Source organism: Rhinatrema bivittatum, chromosome 4 (genome assembly GCF_901001135.1).
Source record: "Rhinatrema bivittatum chromosome 4, aRhiBiv1.1, whole genome shotgun sequence".
NCBI classification, from domain to species: domain Eukaryota; kingdom Metazoa; phylum Chordata; class Amphibia; order Gymnophiona; family Rhinatrematidae; genus Rhinatrema; species Rhinatrema bivittatum.
The window spans coordinates 314,085,697-314,106,099 of NC_042618.1; the positions used below are offsets into that span (position 1 = coordinate 314,085,697).

The window sequence follows — 20,403 nt, forward strand, 5'->3', positions numbered from 1 at the left end:
TAGGAACAGTTAACTGTCTCTAACACAGGCACCCCTGTAGTATTATTGTTTAAATGTCATGTGACATTTGACACTAGGTGGAGTGTGTTCAACTATTGGCGATTTTCCATTTGCCCTTAATTCAGGTGTATAGATCCAAACTTATTTGTACTTTGCATCAGAACCTGAAATATGAGTTACAAACTCTAGCATTATAGAAATGTTTTTTTTTTTTAAACAAAACAAAATATAGCAATGACAAAATCCAATATTAGCAATGTATGTCTGTACAGAATAATGTTCTAATTTTGTGCCATTGAGTTGTTATAGAATGAACATACTGTATATGCAGAAAATAATATATTCAGATATCAAATCTGGTACATACAATATAAATATTTACTCAATCTATGACATTTTGAATTTAATAACCAGTTTTCACTATGCAGAATTCTCCTTGCATAACCATCGCTGATGGCCAAAACATTTGCAGCAAAATATTCTCTGAAGGAAGCCTTTATCCGAAAATTTCTAGAAATGCTGTGGGTCTTTGGTTTTGATTTTGTTCTTGCTTTGCTTCCTCTCTATTTGCTTATGTTTCCTCTTATAAATTATTTTGTTTTGTTCATTCTGTTCTTTCTACAGCATTCTCTTCATTATTTTTATTCTTGCTATCTTTCAGTGACCTATCCTGACTTCCTGATACATCGAATCTCTTTTTCCCCATTATACCTTCATATCCTGTTTTCCACATTTTACTCTTACTTTCTTTTCCTCCTTTTATGCCTCTCACTAAGCCTTTTTATCTATTTACTCCCCTATGGTGCTTCTTTCTCTCCTCTTTCTTAGAGAACAAAGGCTGAAACAATTTTAAGTGCAGTACCTCCTTTTTGAACTCTGTCATTGGGCCCAAAGGTTGCAGCAATCTTCTCACTTTCCAGTATTATCTGATAGCTGCCATTAAGTGTTAATTTTCAGGGCAGCACTCACTGTCAGGCAAGAGAGAAATGTTCTATCATAGTGGATGAAAAGCCAAATTGATACTGCATCACATGGAAACCTAAAACATAATAGCAGATAAAGATCATATGGCCCATCCATATCTCCTGTTCAACTTTATAGGCCCTTCTTTTCTCTTAGAGAACTTGGGTGCTTATACCATGCTTTCCCTAATTGCCCTTGTCTCCACCACTTCCACAGGGGGGGAGACTGTTTTATGCATTTGCCATCATTTCTGTATAGAAATATTTCCTTAGATTACTTCGGAGTCTACACACCTTTCTCCCTCACCTAATGACACCTCATTCCAGAGCCTCTTTTCTATTGAAAGATGCCTGCCTCCTGTGCTTTTATTTTTGGAGGTATTTAAATGTCTATCATATTTCCCTTTCCTTTCTTTCCTCCTGGATATGCATGTTTACATCTTTAAGTCTTTTCCCACATGATTTGTTATGAAGACTGTTGATTGTTTTAATAGCTGCCCTCTTGACCAGCTGTTTTTGATTTATATCGTTTTGAAGGTGCGGTCTCCAGGATTGCTTGCAGTATTCCAAATGAGGTCTCTCAAATACTTATACAGAGGAAATATTGCTGCCTCTTTTCTGCTGGTTGTTCCTTTCATATGCACCCAAGCATACTTCTGGCTTTTGCCATCACACTATCAACTTGTTTGGCCACCTTAAAATCATCAGATATGATCTTTCCCAGATACCATTTTTGTTTTGTGCATAAATCATCTTCTTCACCTATACTGAACTGGTCCATTGGATTTTTAAAACTCAAATGCCTGATCCTGCATTATATCTTAGCTGTCAGAATCTAGGCTGTTCCTCAAGCTTCAATAAATTCCTCTATATGTTTTCCACAGCTTTCTGGCTGTCTAACCTGTTATAGATTTTGGTATCTTCCACAAAAAGGCAGTATAGCTAACAAAAAGTTGAAAAGAAGCGGTCCAAGCACCAATTTCCTGCGGCACCCCACTGATAAAAGCCCCCTTTCCTTGATGTGAATTCCATTTACTACTACCCTTTTTTGCCTCCCAATTGAACCTATTTCTAACCCAGTTGGACACTTTAGAGCCCATACCTTGGGCTCTCTGTTTCTTTGTTATATATGTGGAACCATGGCAAAGGTTTTGCTGAAATCCAAGTTTCTCCGAGGACAAGCAGGATGGTAGTCCTCACACATGGGTGATGATATCAGATGGAGCCCTGTCATGGAACACTTTTTTGTCAAAGTTTCTAGAACTTTGACTGGCACACTGAGCATGCCCAGCATGCCACTAACCCTGTGGCCACACGGGGTCCCCTTTCAGTCTCTTTTTTTCCGCGCAGCAGTTGCCTCGCGGTTTTTAGGAGCTCTGAGAGAATTCTCTCATACTTTTCCTCACATAATCTTTTGAAGTTTTTCTTCAATTTTTCCCCGTCCCGGGGTCCCCCATCATGCACCGACCACCTCCGACGTTTTGGTAAGTCATTACCGTGTTTTGCGATCAGTTTCTGGCGGTGTACTTCTCTGTGCCTGGTGGTCACCGATTGCATGTCCCTTTTTTCCAACATGGCAAGCGGTTTTCGGAAGTGCCCCTAGTGTCCAAGGACTATGTTCATAACAAATCCGCATGATGTCTGCGTATTGTGCCTCCCCACGACTTCCATTGGTGTCCAAGTTGTGCACAGATGACTCCCAAAGACGGCCGCGCCCGACTGGAGAAGATGGAGCACTTGTTTGCCTCCAAGCGCTCGGCTCCATCGACCCCAGGTAAGGGCGCACCTCATCGAGGGGTTCCATCTTCCTCGGACCCCTCTCCATTGACATCTCAAAAGGACCGAGGAGCAGGTGACCGTCCATCACCGATGTCGTCCCATTTCAGGACTTCTGCGTTGTTGTCCTTGGCGCTGGAGAAGGACTGGGCCGAGCACCGTGAAAAGCATCGCCACTGGCACCAACGTACATCCCCGTCTGGCGCCGGCACCGACACGGCAGCGGCATCGATCTTGGCCGAGCCGCCTTCAAAAAGGGCCTGGGGAGAGGAGCCCCCATCCTCCTCTGGACCCGGGACCTTGAGGCGTTCCCCACTAATATCGGTGCCGGACACCGAGCCTTCACGGACTCCTGTAGATGCTCCGGCAATGCCTAGCCTGTCTCATACCCCAGGCGCTGTGTTAACCATGCCAGCCTTTTGGGAGGAATTGGGCCATATGTTGCAAGAGGCAGTGCTGAGTGCCCTTCGGGGCTTCCATTTGCCACAGGTTTTGGCTCCCATACCGCCGCCGGAACCGGCGCCCACAATGCTGGATCTGCTCCTTGAGCGCTTGGACACCATTATCAGTGCCCTGCCTTCAGTACCCGTACCATCGGGTTCGTTGGCACCTGCCAACCACCGATCCCTTCCCTGGTCTCTACCGAATCCGGGTTCCTTGGAGGAAGAAGATGCAGCCCGTGGCTCATCCCCTGTCTGGGAACCACCGATGCCGGAGCCAGTTCCAGGACCATCAGGTCTATTGGTGCCTCGACGCCCATAGATGGCCCTGATGCCCTCTGTGCCGCCATCTTCGCTGCCGGTACCGCTTATCTTGGTGCCACCTCACCGTGCATTGGTGCCGCATTCTCACCCTTCTGGATTTGGGTTTCTTCCTCCAACTGGAGGCCTGGTGGGTGAAGGAGAGTCTCCCTATGACCCATGGGATGATGCTTCCTCTGAACACTCCTCACAAGCTTCTGAAGAGCTTCTTTCAGAGCCTTCACCCCCGGCGGAAATGCACCGTTTCCCTCCGGAAGACCTCTGCTTTGCTAGCTTTGTCAAAGAGATGTCCGAGACTATTCTGTTTAAACTAGAAATGGAGGAGGATACCAAGCACAGAATGTTGGAGGTACTACAATTTGTGGATGCTCCAAAAGAGATAATGGCGATTTCTGTCCACGAGGTTCTTTTAGACCTCTTGTACTGCCTCTGGGAGCACCCAGGAACTGTGTCCATTCAACAAAAAGACTGATGCCACGTACCTGGTACAACAAGCCCCAGGTTTTCAAAGAGCTCCGGCTCAAAAGGTTTTCAAAGAGCTCCGGCTCAAAAGAAAGCCAAAAGGTCCCGCCCTCACTCTTCTCCCCCACCTGGGAAAGAGCAAAAGGCATTAGATGACTTAGGCCACAAAGTTTTCCAAGGGTCAATGCTAATGGCTCGTCTAGCGGCTTATCAGCTTTACATGACCCAGTATAGTGGAAATTTCTGGAAGCAAGTCCAGGATTTCTCGGAGACTCTGCCTGAACAATTCCAAGAGGGCTTGTCCTCCATCCTGCAAAAAACGGTTGGAGGCTGGGAAGCATGAGGTCAGAGCAGCCAACGAAGTTTTCGAAACTGCATCCAGAGTCTCAGCAGCCGGAATTAGTGCCAGGCGCTGCGCTTGGCTTAAAGCCTCTGACCTACGCCCAGAGGTTCAGGACAAATTGGCTGACTTTCCCTGCACAGGGGACAATTTATTTGGTGACAAGATTCAGGAGGCAGTAGTGCAGTTCAAGGATCACCATGAAATCCTGCGCCAACTGTCCACTGTCACTTCAGATATCTTAGCTACAGCCCGAAGAGACATGAGATGGGATACCAGGAAACTAACCTATAGGCCACGTAGGTACTACCCTCCTCCATCCCGTGCTTGAACGGCCAGATCCTCTCATGGAGGCCAACCTCGTCAGCACAGAACCCCTAGAACACAGCCAGCCCCCCAGACTGGTCCTGCAGCGGGATTTTGACTCCTTATCTAGAGAGCAGAAGTCAACCTCCCTTGCACCCCCCCCAGATGCTTTACCGGTGGGAGGCCGCCTATGCCACTTTGCCACCAAATGGCACTCAGTCACTACCGACCGATGGGTGCTGCCTATAGTAACCTATGGTTACCATCTAAATTTCCTTGCTGTGCTCCCAGACTCTCCTCCAGTCCAGGCATGGAGCCTGAGCGATCACACATTGCTCCTCGAGGCAGAACTCTCTATCCTACTGCAGTCCAGAGCCATAGAACCCCAGCGAGGAAGGGGGTTCTACCCTCGATACTTTCTAATGCCGAAAAAAAAACGGCAGCATACGTCCTATCTTGGACCTCCGCACCTTAAACAAATACCTTCGCAAGGAACGGTTCAAGATGGTTTCCTTGGGAACCATGCTTCCACTTCTGCAGCATGGAGATTGGCTCTGCTCTCTAGATCTTCAGCAATTTTCCCTCCTCATCGCAAATACCTGCAATTCGTAGTGGGACACAGATGCTTCCAGTATAGAGTACTACCGTTTGGCCTTGCCTTAGCACCCCGAATGTTCACGAAGTGTCTGGCAGTCGTGGCAGCACAATTGAGATGCGAGAGTGTCCACGTCTACCCATATCTGGACGACTGGCTCCTCAGAAGTCCATCCATGGAAGGAGCACTTCACTATCTTATCATACAGCTGCTCCAGTCGTTGGGGTTTCTGATAAATTATCCCAAATTCCATCTGACTCCATCACGCCAACTCTCTCATCAGAGCAGACCTAAACACCACCATGGCCAGAGCGGCCCTTCCAGAGGACCACGCAAAGACACTGTCCAACATGGCCAAAACAGTCCAACGTCGTCAGACAGCATTGGCTTGTCTGCTCTTAACCTTGCTAGGACACATGGCATCCACAGTCCATGTCACCCCAATGGCTCGCCTTGCCATGAGGATAACGCAATGGACCTTAAAATCCCGGTGGTCCCAAGCCACTCAACACCTTTCACAGGTCGTCCAGGTAACCAGCCAGCTTCGTCAATCCCTGGCTTGGTGGACACGGGAGTCCAGTTTACAAAAAGGACTACCCTTCCAGCCACCAGAACCGCAAATAACGTTGACCATGGATGCCTCCAATCTAGGTTGGGGAACCCACGTCAGTGGATTGCAAACACAAGGAGTCTGGACCAGGGCAGAAGCGGACCATCAGATAAATTTTCTAGAGCTCCGGGCGATACGGGATGCCCTATTCACATTCCAGGATTGCCTATCCAACAAGGTAATCCTAATTCAAACAGACAACCAGGTAGCGATGTGGTATCTCAACAAATGGGGGCACAGGCTCTTACCTGCTTTGCCAGGTGGCAGCGCAGAAATGGGCCTGGGCTGGGTAGATATAAGTGCCATAGCCACTTACCATAAAGGTATAGGGCAGGGGTCGGGAACCTTTTTGGCTGAGAGAGCCATGAACGCCACATATTTTAAAATGTAATTCTGTGAGAGCCATACTAACTACAACCCCCCACCCTCCTGAACCCCCCAAGACCTGCCAAATTAATTTACTACAACCCCCCCACCATCCTGACCCCCCCCAAGACGTATCAAATTAATTTACTACAACCCCCTACTCTCCTGATGCCCCCCCAAGACCTGCCAAATTAATTTACTACAACCCTCCACCCTCCTGCCCCCCCCCCCCCCAAAGACCTGCCAAAAGTCCCTGGTGGTCCAGCGGGGGTCCAGGGCTCGCAGACAAATCTTTAATAAAAAAGTAAAAATCTAACAAAACCCCCCACCCTCCTGACACCCCCCCAAGACATCCAAAATTAATTTACTATAACCCCCCACCCTCCTGATGCCCCAAGACCTGCCAAAAGTCCCTGGTGGTCCAGCGGGGGTCCGGGAGCGATCTCCTGAACTTGGGCTGTCGGCTGCCAGTAGTCAAAATGGCGCCGACGGCCCTTTGCCCTCACTATGTCACTGGGGTCGACCAATGGCGGCGGTAGCCCCTGTGACATAGTAAGGGCAAGGGGCCGTCGACGCCATTTTGATTACTGGCAGCCGACGGCCCTTTGCCCTTACTATGTCACAGGGGCTACCGCCGCCATTGGTCGACCCCAGTGACATAGTGAGGGCAAAGGGCCGTCGGCGCCATTTTGACTACTGGCAGCCGACAGCCCAAGCCCAGGAGATCGCTCCCGGACCGCTCCTGGACCCCCAGGGACTTTTGGCAGGTCTTGGGGGGTCAGGAGGGTGGGGGGTTGGGGGGTTGGAGTAAACTAATTTTGGCAGGTCTTGGGGGGGGGGGCATCAGGAGGGTGGGGGTTGTAGTAAATTAATTTTGGATGTCTTGGGGGGTGTCAGGAGGGTGGGGGTTTTGTTAGATTTTTACTTTTTTATTAAAGATTTGTCTGCGAGCCAGATGCAGCCATCAAAAGAGCCACATCTGGCTCGCGAGCCATAGGTTCCCGACCCCTGGTATAGGGGATGCCCAATTTTGGCACAACCCCTTGTAGGGCGCTTTATGAGAAGCTTACTACGGCTGAAGCCTCTACTACGTCCCCCAATTGCGGCCTGGGACCTCAATGTTGTCCTGGCAAGGCTCATGCAGTATCCATTCTAGCCCCTATATTCCTGCGAGCTACGAAATCTCACTTGGAAAGTTATATTTCTTGTGGCTATAACATCAGCTCGCAGAGTCAGTGAACTCCAGGCACTGGTAACGTACCCACCTTATACAAGATTTCTCCACGACCGGGTAGTGCTCCACACTCACCCTATATTCTTGCCAAAGGTAGTGTCTGATTTTCACTTGAATCAATCCATAATACTTTCCATCTTTTTTCCGAGGCCTCACTTACACCCAGGTGAGCAGGCCCTGCACTCCTTGGACTGTAAACGTGTGCTCGCCTATTATTTAGACCACACTACAGCCCATAGGCAGTCCACCCAACTCTTTGTCATCTTTGATAAAAATAGACTTGGAGTTGTGGTGGGCAAGCAGACCCTGTCCACCTGGTTGGCGGACTGTATTTCCTTCTGCTACCAGCAAGCAGGCTTTCGCTAGAAGGTCATGTGAAAGCACATTCAGTCAGGGCCATGGCAATGTCAGTAGCGCACTTCCGTTCGGTACCCATTGCCGACATCTGCAGAGCTGCAACTTGGAACTCTCTCCATACCTTCACAGCTCATTACTGTCTGGACAAAGCTGGCAAGCAGGACAGCGTCTTTGGCCAGTCTGTACTGCGTAATTTGTTTCCAGTTTAGGAACCCAACTCTTCCTGCCTACAGCCCACTGTGAATTTCAGGCTACCCTTCATTACCAACAGGACCCCTGTTGTTGTGCCTGCTGCACATTTTTGGGTGCTGCTTGGTTTACTCTGTTCTCAGGCAGCCTGTAGCTCGCTATTCACCCATGTGTGAGGACTACCATCCTGCTTGTCCTGGGAGAAAGCAGAGTTGCTTACCTGTATCAAGTGTTCTCCCAGAACAGCAGGATGTTAATCCTCACGAAACCCGCCCGCCACCCCCATGGAGTTGGGCTTGCCTACGATATATTTTATTTTTCGCTCATACTTTTTGCTACAAACGAGACTGAAGGGGGGGACCCTGTGTGGCCATAGGGTTAATGGCATGTTGGGCATGCTCGGTGTGCCAGTCAAAGTTCTAGAAACTTTGACAAAAGTGTTCTGTGACAGGGCTCCATCTGATGATGTCACCCATATGTGAGGACTAACATCCTGCTGTCCTGGGAGAACACCTGTTACAGGTAAGCAACTCTGCTATACTGCAACTAGCACGCTTTCCTAACTCTTTGGTTACCTAATCAAAGAAATTGATTAGATTTGTCTGACAAGAATGATCTCTCTCAAAACCATGGTGCTCGGATCCTGTATTCCATTGGACTCTTGAATATGCTCTGATTTTGCTGCAATTCTATTAATTTTCTCACCATTGAAGTCAGATTTAACTGGCCTGTAATTCCCAGACTCCTCCTTACTTTAACTTTTGTGAAGAAAAATCTCTCTGTCTCAAGTCCTTTGGAATCATTCCCGACTTTAAAAAACCCAAAGCAAAACATTGAAAAGGTTAGAGAGCAGAGCTGCCAGAACTTGCTTAGGTTCCCTTAATATCCTCAGATAATATCCCATTTGGGCCCATTGCTTTATCTGTTTTGCTGGCTCCTTGTAAACTGTCTTCTGAAAATTGAGGTCAACCTCACTTCCATTCCTAATTGTGGCAGTTTCTGCATTCCTAATCCAAGCCCTTTCTCAGTGAATACAATGAACAGAAATATAGGTGAAGCAAATTTATTTTATTTTTTTTAAGTCAGCCTCTACATATTTCCCTCTTCACCTCTGAGTCTTAACAAAATGCATGGGAGTAACCTGCATGGAGCAGCAGTTACTACCTTAAGAAACTAGCTAGGCACACTGGAGGGACCATGTGGTTTTTGTCTGCTGTCAGTACTTTATTACTATGTATGTTACAATCCCTCTTATCACTTATTTATCTAAAAAAAAAATCATCTTTGTTCCCCTATTTTTATTGAATTAGCTGTTTTTTCTTATTTATTTTATTTAATCTTTTTGTATACCGAACTTTCATAAATTACATCAAGCCGGTTTACATACTTTGCTTACTTAACTACTTTCCCAGCTTCTCTTAGCTTTTTCAGATATTGTTGCCTGTCTTCTTTTTACAGTTTCTTATAGTTTATGAATACTACCCTTTATTCCCTTCCTTTTCAGCTATATGTTTAGAAAACCACAGTGGCTCTTTCTACTTACCTATTACTTTTCTAGCAAAAACGTTTGCCATTACAATATCTCCTTTTCGTTTTGTCTACAGCTCTTCTACTGCCCCTAATTTATTCTATCCACTTAATGACTTCATTATCTTAACTGTTCTTTTTTTCTGAAGTCTGTGATCCTCATCTTTGAATGAACCACCAGTGCCTTTGCTCTAATACTTAACTACACCATCTGGTGATCCTCCACTATGAGATCAGAAATCTCCATTTGTAAGGATTAGGTTCGGTATGACCCCTTCACATGTTGGTTCCATTACCAGATGCCAGAACAGTTCTTCCCACATATATTCCAGGATCTCCCAGTTTGTAGAGCAGGGGTAGGCAAACCAACTGGGTCATTTTCAAAGGCTTATCGCGTGCGATAGCATGCTGGGGCGGAGTCGGGGCGGCGAGGAGGCGGACTCGGAGGTGTCTTCGCTGGCGGCGATGAGATTAGTAATGTTATCGTCACCGGTAGCGCACCCAAAAGTGCCCCCTTTCACGCCCGCCCCCCGTTTTCGCTGGATTCACTATTCTGCGATAGAATGGTGAATCCAGGCCTAAGGCCTGTCAGCCAGAACCATCCCAACATCGTCAGTTTTTCATTCTGTCCAGCCTACTGATGCTGAATATGACGCAATAATCATGCGCCTGTTGTTGCACACATGATGTCTCCAGGAGCAGCTAGGGCCTCTTTTGATGATATGCAAACCACTTTGGATGATGGAGCTGCGCTGGTGAGAGAGGGAGGAATGACATGTGCTGATGAGCATGAGGAAAGGCAATATAAGGAAATAGATCAGAATCTCTTCTGCTGTTAACAGCTGAAGGGAATCTGTTTTCCTTTCCTTTTCTGTCCTTGTGTTGATTAGCCTATGCCTTCCTTAAAAAATGCACTGTGGTACAGGGTCAGTCTTGCTAGCTTGGGACTCTTTTTGACTGTTCTGTGAGTAAAATCTTTTTAGCTTTCTTTGCTTTCTCTGCTTTGTTCTCTCACTGTGTCTTGGGGTGTTTTATTGCCATGTTAACTGATTACTTGCCTATGTGTGGGTGCTTTGGGGTATGCATTTCAGTGTTGATGCTCCTATCTTAAAATATTGCTGGCTTTTGTTTGTTGTATGGTTGTGCATCTTTTTTCTTTAGTTCATTGCTTAAGTAGAGAGACTTTACAAAACATCTGAAATTGTGTATTTCATAGAGGAGCTCCAAGAGAGACCACACCTGCTCACCATGCATCTCCCTTATGCCTCTCTTGTGGATGAGAACTTTGCCCACCCCTGCAGCCAAGATGTCCCAGTCAACATCCAGCCGATTGAAATCACTTAGCAATAACACCTCGCCGTACATGGCAATTTGTTGAATGTTTTCAATTAAATATCATTTTTTTTTTGTCTACAAAGGATGTTTGTATATCACACCAGTATAAATGGATGTTCATTCCCTCTTTTCATATTAACTCACAATGCTGCTTCCTTATCTCATAAATCCTTCAGTTTTGTTGCTTTAATATTTTTTATATATAGTGCCCCACTCCTCCTCCCTTTCTTTATCCTTTCTGAATAGACTTTTGTGAGGAATAGCTATATCCCAGTTGTGGTTTTCTATGTACCATGTCTCCGTGACAGCCACTACATCCAAGTCGTCCTCTTTCATGACTGTCTCTACATGTAGGACTTTATACTAATGCACATAGTATAGGAAATAAATAGTTTTCAAGATGTTACACTTTTCCCCCCATTTGTATACAAATGTTTAATGTTTTACTTACCTGATGGCTTTTTTCACCCATCTTTGAAGATCCTAATTTAAAGCCTTTCTGAGTAGGTTTGCCGGTCTGTTTTGGAAGACATAGACCATGAACTTTGCTGTGTTCTTTTATTTTATTTAATTAAAGGTTTATGGAGCACTTTTATCTGAAGCATATATAAAAACAATCCCCAAGATACTTCCAATATACAAAGCCATGGTAAAAGTCAGGAATTCAAGAAGATGATAGAGCAGGGAATTTGGGAAAAGGTGGAATCTAAGAAATTGTTTAAAGATTGAAAGGGAAGATGCTGAGAGCATGAAAAGGAAAAATGTTGTCCCAGGATAGGAAGCTAGGAACTTCAAATCCTGGAATTGAGGGTATTATATAGTGAAGGAGGTATGGAAAGACCTTTCAAGATTGCAAGAATGAAATGTATTAGAATGCATGTAAGAGATTGTCAGCTTAAGAGAGAAACCAGGAAAAATGTCCACAAAAGCTTGAAATGTATTTTGGATACACCAGAAGTGCTTGATTGCAAAGGGGGGGGGGGGGGGGGGGGGAGAAAAGTAATGTGTGCATAGCAGGGGGAATTGAAGACCTAGGCAGTAGAATTGAAAATTACTTCTAAAAGAGGGAGACCAATGAGTATAGAATTGTAATAGCTTAGGTGAGACAATGAGAACCATACAAGAAAGTAAGGGATGAGAGAAGTTGTTTTGAATAGGTATAGAAAATGCAACAGTTTTACTTTTTTGCAATATCTGGTGTATTCTCTTGCTGCTTGACTATAAATGCGAGATTGTATGATTTTAGAGTTCTTGCTAAAAATGAAAACTTGCAACATATTTTTCCTTTTTAGTCCTACAACTGCGGGTGCTGCTTTTCTTGTTAGTACTAGAGATGTGCTTAGTTTTAAGTTTTTGGGTTGGGTTCGTTGTGGAAAACTTTGTTTTCCAACTTTTCTTTTTTTTTTTTTTGTGGCAAAACGGACCGGGAAAAAAAAAACACCCAACCCTTCAAATTTACTTAATTACAACCCCCCCCAACCACATCCCGATTTCCCCCCCCCAAGACTTACTAAAAGCCCTGGTGGTCCAGCGGGGTCCTGGGAGTGATCTCTCCCTCTCAGGCCATCGGCTGCACTAATCAAAATGGCGCCAGTGGCCCTTTGCCCTTACTATGTGACAGGGGCTACCAGTGTCATTGGTCGGCCCCTGTCCCATGGAAGGAGCAATGGATGGCCCGCGCCATTTTCAAAGATGGTGCCGGCTGTCCATTGCTCCTATCATGTGACAGGGTCCGACCAATGGCACCGGTAGCCCCTGTAACATGGTAAGGGCAAAGGGCCACCGGCGCCATTTTGATTCCTGGCAGGTTCGACGGCCCAAGAGCGGAAGATCGCTCCTGGGACCCCCGCTGGACCACCAGGGTTTTCAGTAAGTCTTTGGGAGGGGTTGTAATTAAGTAAATTTGAAGGGTTGGGTTGGGGGGTTTGTTGTTTTGTGTTTTGTTTTTTTTTTTTTTTTAATAAATGTGCCTCCCCCCTCCGCTAACCCAAAAAACGAATTTTCCCAGAATATCGGGGGAAATCCGTTTTGGGATTCAGGCCCTTCGAACCATGCCGAATTAGACAATTTCGTTGAAATTGTTCAATTCGGCAAAAAACGAATGCATATCCCTAGTTAGTACGTGTTGCATTTATTCTTATATAAATGCTATCTGATCAGCAGAAGGCTGTAAATAGTTTAGGTTGCTCGCTAAGAGGAAAGCATGTAACTTGGATTAGAACTGTGAGAACCGTATCAGGATTCCTTGGTTTAGAATGTTTCTTTGCTAATGTTACATATTCATGGTGCTTGTTCTTTCTTATGTTAACAGGGTACTTTCCCTCATGGCATAGAAATTCTGACTGCAGCTGATTATTTTGCCGTTGGTAACCGAGCAAATTGCTTTCAAAATATCAGGTAGGCTTCCAAGCATTTGTAAACCTAAATTGAGCATTTTTTATAAAATAATTTCAACAGAGCTGTGTAATGAACACAAACTTATTTTCATTTAAAAGCTCTGGGAAGCGTATTCCAAACTAATATCAGTATTTAGTATATTCGCAATACTTACTGAGCTCCATATTGAGTGCTGTGATGAACCGGAAGTTGCCCAGGTAAATTTAGCCAGGATATTCAGTGAGGCTTACTAGCCTAAATCTGCCACTGATTATATCTGGGTGAAGTTACTCAGGTAACTTGAAAAAAAAAATTGTGTTCTCCTAGGACAAGCGGGATGGTAGTCCTTACAGATGGGTGACATCATCGGATGGAGCCAGGCACGGAAAACTTTTGACAAAGTTTATAGAACTTTGGTATACTGAGCATTCCATTATCCATGCGTCCACGCGGAGTCCCCTTTCAGTCTTTTTTTTTTCTGCGAAGAAGTTGCCTCGCAGTGGTGGAGCTCTGCTCTTCAGAGTTTTTTTCCTCCATATTTTCTTACTGGTTCTTCAGTTTTTTTCAACATCACCCTCTTTCTGGTCAGTGCCCCTTCTACGAGGCAGTAGGTTAATTTTCTACTTTCCTGGTGGTTGATTCCCAGCGTGTCGCTCTTCTGTGGCCGCCGGTCATCGACCACTAGCTGGCTATTTTTAATGGCGTTGTCCGGTTTTCAACGGTGCCTCCAGTGCCCATGGACCATGTTTATTAGTGATCCGCATGAGGTCTATATCCTCTGCCTGGGGATATTGCATGACATCCGAGGGTGTCAGCTGTGTGATCAGATGACCCCCAAGGGCCATTGTGCTCGGCTAGACAAGATGGACAAACATTTTGGTCCCAAAACGTCTGCTCCGTCCTCACCAGCATTGGGGATGTCGACCCCTGGAGGCCGAGGGGGACCGTTGGATAACTTATCCCTATCTACTACCCCGGCAGGTTCGTTCATGTAGAGAGGTGCCGGTGATAGGCCCTCTCTGATGTCGACGCTCTTGAAGACATCAGGATCTTCAGCTTCCTCAGATCCCGGGAAAGACCGAGCTGCAAACACTGTCACTGGTCGCCATCGGCACACAGTTCCAGTTCCGGGGTGGCACCGGTGGCTGCCGTGGCACCACCAAAGCGACCATGGTGCGAGGAGGCCCCATCCTCCGACAGGCATGGGAGTCCCAGGCACTCCCCACCAATATTGGTGCCGGGCACGAGCCTCCTTGGGGTCCCGTGGAGGCTCTGGTCATGTCTTGTCCCCCTCTGTCGATCCTAACTTTGCCGGACTTCCAGGAGGAGTTGGACTGCAGAGTGTAGAGTGCGGTGCTCCAAGCCCTGCTGGGCATCCAACTGGTACCTGTTCCAATACCGGTGCTGGAACCTGCACAAGCGCTGTTAGCTACCCTGCTCGAGCGTTTGGACGTCCTTGGTGTCCTTCTGATGCAACCGGTACCACAGGGTCCATCGATGCCCCAACAGCCACCGATGCCCCCCCTTTGGAACGATTCCCATCTTTGGGTCCTCCGAGGAGGAAGATGCGCTATGTCACCGGCTCTGGTGCCAGTTCCCTCGGTTCCACGAGCCCTTACCTGGCCATTGGGAACTCCACTGTCATTGATGCCCTTGTCACCCTCGAGGCCACTGGTGTCATTTGTGCCTATGCCAACGGGCTTGGGCAGGGCTCTCCCGAGCAGGCCCCCAGAGACCTTAGTGAGGAGGAGTGCCCCTATGACCCCTGGGGTGATGATACCTTGGAATCTTCCTCTGAGGACTCCGTGGATATCCTGTCGGAACCTTCGCCACCAGATGAAAGGCGTAGGTCTCCCCCGGAAGATCTCTCCTTTGCTGGTTTCGTCAGGGCCTTGGCCAAGGCCATCCCCTTCCAGTTCCTCTCAGAGGAAGACTCTTGACATAAGATGCTGGAAATTCTCCTGTTTGTCTATGCCCCAAAGGAGATGGTGGCCGTTCCAGTCCATGAAATCTTCAAAGACCACCTTCTGAGGATCTGGGAACATCTAGTGTCAGTTCCTCTAGTAAATAGGAAGGCGAATGCCATCTACTTGGACCAACAGGCTTTGGGGTTTGAGACACGCCATTTCCCTCACCAGTCAGTGGTAGTAGTCTGCTCTCAAAAAAGCCAAGTGCTCCCGCACCATTGCTTCCGCCCCTCTGGTCCAGGAACATATGGAGCTGGATGCCCTGGGTAGGGAGGTATTTCAGGGCGCTATGCTCATCGCCCATATTGCCTCCTATCAGTTGTATATGACCCAGTATAACCAGAACCTATGGAAACAGGCCCAGGAGCTTTCAGAACGCCTACCACAGCAACAACAGGATGCGTTCTCTGCGGTAGTACAACAGGGTCTAGAGGCAGGAAAGCATGAGGTGATATCCACCTATGATGGAGAAAGTGCAGAGAAGGGCAACCAAAATGATATGGGGCATGGAATGGCTGCCCTATGAGGAAAGGCTAAATAAGTTAGGGCTGTTCAGTTTGAAGAAGGGACGACTGAGGGAGGATATGATAGTCTACAAAATCATGAAAAGACTTGAACAAGTTAATGTAAATTGGTTATTTACTCTCTCAGTTAATAGCGGGACCAGGGGGCACTCCATGAAGTAAGCAAGTAGCTCATTTAAAACAAATTGCAGAAAATTATTTTTCATTCCGTGCATAGTTAAGTTCTGGAATTCATTGCCAGAGGATGTGGTTACAGAGTTAGTGTAACTGGGTTTAAAAAAGGTTTGGATAAGTTCCTAGAGGATAAATCCATAAACTACTATGATGGTAATTAATAAGCAATAGTAGCTTGTGATCTATCTAATGTTTGGGTACTTGTGACTTGGATTGGCCATTGTTGGAAGCAGGATACTGGGCTTGATGGACCCTTAGTCTATGGCATTTCTTATGTTCTTATGATTTCGAGACAGCAGCAAGGGTGGCTGCAGTGGGCTTTGGTGCACATAGGATGGCCTGGCTCTCAGCCTAGGACCTCCACCCGGAGGTCCAAGAGAAGCTGGCTGATCTGCCCTGCACGGGCAAGAATCTCTTCGGAGACAAGATCAGGAATGCAGTAGCCTAGTTGAAGGACCACCATGTGACCCTTCAACAGCTATTGGCTGGTGCGCCTGACCTGCCATCTTCCGCCAGAAAGTCTTCCTGGCAAAGTTCCTGGCAAAGTTCGAGGAGGTCTTTCAACTGCCAAAAGAAATATTACCTTCCAGCCATTCGGGTGTGTATGCCACATGCTGGTTCTAGGGTGCATCCTCGCTAACAGCGGGCCTCGAAGCCCCAACCAGCCCCCCAGCAGAGCCGCGCTACAGGGTTTTGACTGGGGGCAAGGGAGCACAAGTCAGCCTGCCCACCTACCCCTACCTGCCCCCCTACCACCTGGTAGGGGGCAGGATTCTTTTCTATGCTTACCCTGACCCATGTGACATCAGATCAGTGAGTTCTTTCGATCATACACAGGGGTTATCGACTGAATTTCAGGGTCGTCCCCATGTCCGTCATGGGGTTCGTCTGCCCAGCAGGAAATACTTCTTACGGAGCTCTCCGTCTTTGTAATGGCAGGAGTGGTAGAACCTGTTCCACTCCACCAACAGGGCCGAGGGTTTTATTCAAGGTATTCCTAATACCAAAGAGAACCCATTCTAGATTTCAGAGCATTGAACAAATTCCTGCAGAGGGAAAAGTTCAAAATGGTATCTCTAGGCACACTGATCCCTCTCTTCAGCAGAGGAGTCTGGCTCTGCTCCCTTGACCTGAAAGATGCCTATGGACACATTGCGATCTTCCCAAGTCACAGGAAGTATCTGCGCTTTGTGGTGGGAAAGGCTCACTATTCGTATCGAGTGTTGCCTTTCGGCCTGGCTTCAGCCCCCTGGGTTTTTACCAAGTGCCTGGCAGTAGTGGGGGCGCACCTCCGGAGTCAGGGGGTGCATGTGATCCCCCTACCTGGACGACTGGCTGATCAGGAGCGCCTCCCAACAGGAACACTGCGCTCTCTACATCTGGCTATTCAGGTGCTGCAATCCCTGAGATTTGTTATCAATTACCCCAAATCCTACCTCTGCCTATCACACCATCTGGACCATCATTGGAGCCAGACTTTATACTGTTCAGGCCAAAACATTTCTGCCCCAAGATCGGGCTCTTGCGCTCTCATCTCTGGCTGGCTTGGTGTGCAGTAATCATCAGGTTCCTGCCCATCTGCTGCTTCATCTCTTGGGCCACAAGGCTGCCTCTGTCCATGTTACTTTGTTGGCCCGCCTCTGCATGCACAGAACACAGTGGACGTTATGGTTGCAATGGCTACAAGCGTTCCAAGATTTCGAGGGCCATGTCTCTGCCACAGAACCTCTGTGGGTCTCCCTGTCCTGGTGGGAGAACCTCTCCAACCTGGAGCGGGGGACCACTTTTCAGGCTTCCCCGCCTCAGGTAGTACTAACCACTGGTGCCTCCCTCCATGGCTGCGGGGCCCACGTGGGCAACCTGCACTTGCAGGGTCGGTGGATGACTCAGAAATCTGTCTACCAGATAAACGTCCTGGAGCTTCTGGCGATTCATTATGCTCTCTGGGCATTTTGAGACCACCTGTCTCACAAAACAGTCCTGATTCGGACAGACAACCAGATAGCAATGTGGTACATCAACAAACATGGTGGCTCAGGTTCGTTCCTCCTTTGTCAGGAGACAGTGCAATTTTGGTCCTGGGCTCTGTCACAAGGCAAGAGTGACATACTTAGTTGGAGTAATGAATGTACTGGTAGTCTTCCTGAGCCGTACGTTTTGGCCACACGAGTGGTTCCTGAATCCGGCAGTGGCGGCCTGGATATTCGAACAGTGGGGGAACTCCGGATGTGGATTTCTTTGCCTCCCCTTGCAACCGCAAGGTGAGCAACTTCTGCTCCCTATACAAGATGGATGGGCTTCCAGCCTCTGACACCTTTGCCCTACATTGGGGCACAGGTCTCCTGTATGCAAATCCTCCTCTTCCTCTGGTCGTGAAGACTCTCTTGAAGCTCCAGTAAAACTGGGGGCCCCATTCTGGCCCAGACAGGTCTGGTTTCTGCTCCTTCGGTATCTGTCAGCCAGGGAGCCCTTCTGTCTGGGGACCTCCCTCAATTTGTTAACACAAGATCAGGGCAGACTGCACCATTCAAACCTCCGGGCATTAGCCCTAACAGCCTGGATGTTGAATGCCTAGTCCTGCAGCCCCTGGACCTCTCTGATGACGTGTTTCAGGTGCTGGTAGTCTCCAGGAAGCCTTCCACCAGGAAATCTTACCAACTGAAGTGGAAGAGGTTTTCGGTCTGGTGCGAGGGGCATGGCTTAGATCAATTCACCTGCCCCACACCAAGATTCTTGAACTATTTGTGGCACCTTTCCAAGGCAGGACTTAAAACCACCTCTGGCAGGGTTCACCTGAGTGCGGTTAGTGCTTACCATCAAGGTGTTGCGGGCACACCCATCTCTGTTCAGCCCATAGTAGGTTGCTTAATGCAGGGCTTGCTTCAACTGAAGCCCCCCTTCTGGCCTCCTGTTGTGTCCTGGGACCTCAACCTTGTGTTAGCGTGGCTCATGCACCATCCCTTTGAGTCTAATCACTCCTGCGATCTGAAGTTCCTCCTGGAACTTTCACCTGGAAAGTTTTATTCCTGGTGGCAATCACTTCGGCGCACAGGGTTAGTGAGCTTCAGCCATTGGTTGCATATCCGCCCTAAGTGAAATTCTTTCATGACAGGGTGGTGCTTTGTACACATCCTAAGTTGCTACCTAAGGTGGTGACTGATTTTCACCTCAATCAGTCTATCATTCTGCCCACCTTTTTTCTGAGGCCCCATTCTCACCAGGGTGAATGCACAGCGGACCACAGACAGTCCACTCAACTTTTATTATCCTTCGATAGAAATAGATTGGGTGTTGTGGTGGGTAAACAAACTGTAGCCAACCTGCTAGCAGACTCTGTGTCCTTCCGTTATGCACAGGCAGGCCTTCAGCTGAGAGGCCGAGTCAAGCTCACTCTGTGAGGGCTATGGCGGCGTTGGTGGCTCACTTACGGGCAATCCCCGTTGCCGAAATCTGCAAGGCTGAGAACTGGAGTCCTCTACACATGTTCACCACCCATTACTGCCTGCACAAAGATGGTTCATCAGGATAGTTGCTTCGGCCAATCTGTCCTTCGCAACATTTTCCAGCTTTAAACCCCACTCTCCCTGCCTAGGACCCAGTGTTTGGGTTCAGGCTGTCTCCCTCTGTTACCAAAAGCACCATAGTTTATTGCGCCCGTTGGCACCCCGTTAGGGGCTGTTGGTCATTGTTTATCCAGGAGCAGCCTGTAGCTTGGTATTTTACCCCTCTGTGAGGACTATCATCCAGCTTGTCCTAGGAGAAAGCAGAGTTGCTTACCTGTAACAGGTGTTCTTTTAGGACAGCAGGATGTTAGTCCTCAGGAAACCCACCTGCCGCCCTGTGGTTTTATTTTATTTTTCCTCGTGAATTCTATAGTATGAGATTGAAGAGGGACCATGCAAGGATGCGCGGATAGTGGCCTGCTGGCATGCTTATTTTGCCATTCAAAGTTCTAGAAACTTTGACAAAAGTTTTCCGTGCTGGGCTCCATCCGATGATGTCACCCATCTGTGAGGATTAACATCCTGCTGTCCTGGGAGAACACTTACAGGTAAGCAACTCTGCTATCTTCGAGACCAGACTTCCTCAGCTAACTTTATCCAAGTAGAACTAAATATCATTCATGATGGAACATGCTTCATTATTTCACAATCTGTCAGAAAAACCAACCGAACTGAGAGGAACTTGCAAGTTGTATCATTGTAAGAGCTCCTGAAAGGGTTTCATAAAGTTAAATTAACTTCTGGTTTTAAGGGTTGCTCAATTATTTTTCTTCCAGAATACATTTGTTTAAAAAGTTTGTGAGATAGGCTATAGAGACCATCATAAATTCAAGTATTGAAGGCTGCATCTAAATAGTTATCCCAGGACAAGCAGGATGCTAGTCCTCACATATGGGTGACGTCAGTAACGGAGCCCTAGTGCGGGAAAACTTCTGTCAAAGTTTCTAGAAACTTTTGACTGGCCCTGTGAGGCCACTGAGCATGCCCAGCATGCTATGATATTCTCTGCCACAGGTGTCTCACTTCAATCTTCGTTTTT

At 47.4% G+C, this 20,403-nt stretch overlaps 1 protein-coding gene across 3 annotated transcripts in view; it reads left to right on the plus strand.

The window, feature by feature from the left end:
• Positions 1-20,403, plus strand: part of TBCD (tubulin folding cofactor D) — a 974,871-nt gene that overhangs the window by 479,285 nt on the left and 475,183 nt on the right. For all 3 annotated transcript variants that reach the window (XM_029600281.1, XM_029600283.1, XM_029600282.1), the window contains exon 18: positions 13,132-13,217. In XM_029600281.1, coding sequence (XP_029456141.1) covers positions 13,132-13,217 — 86 coding nt within the window. The remainder of the gene's footprint in view (positions 1-13,131; positions 13,218-20,403) is intronic.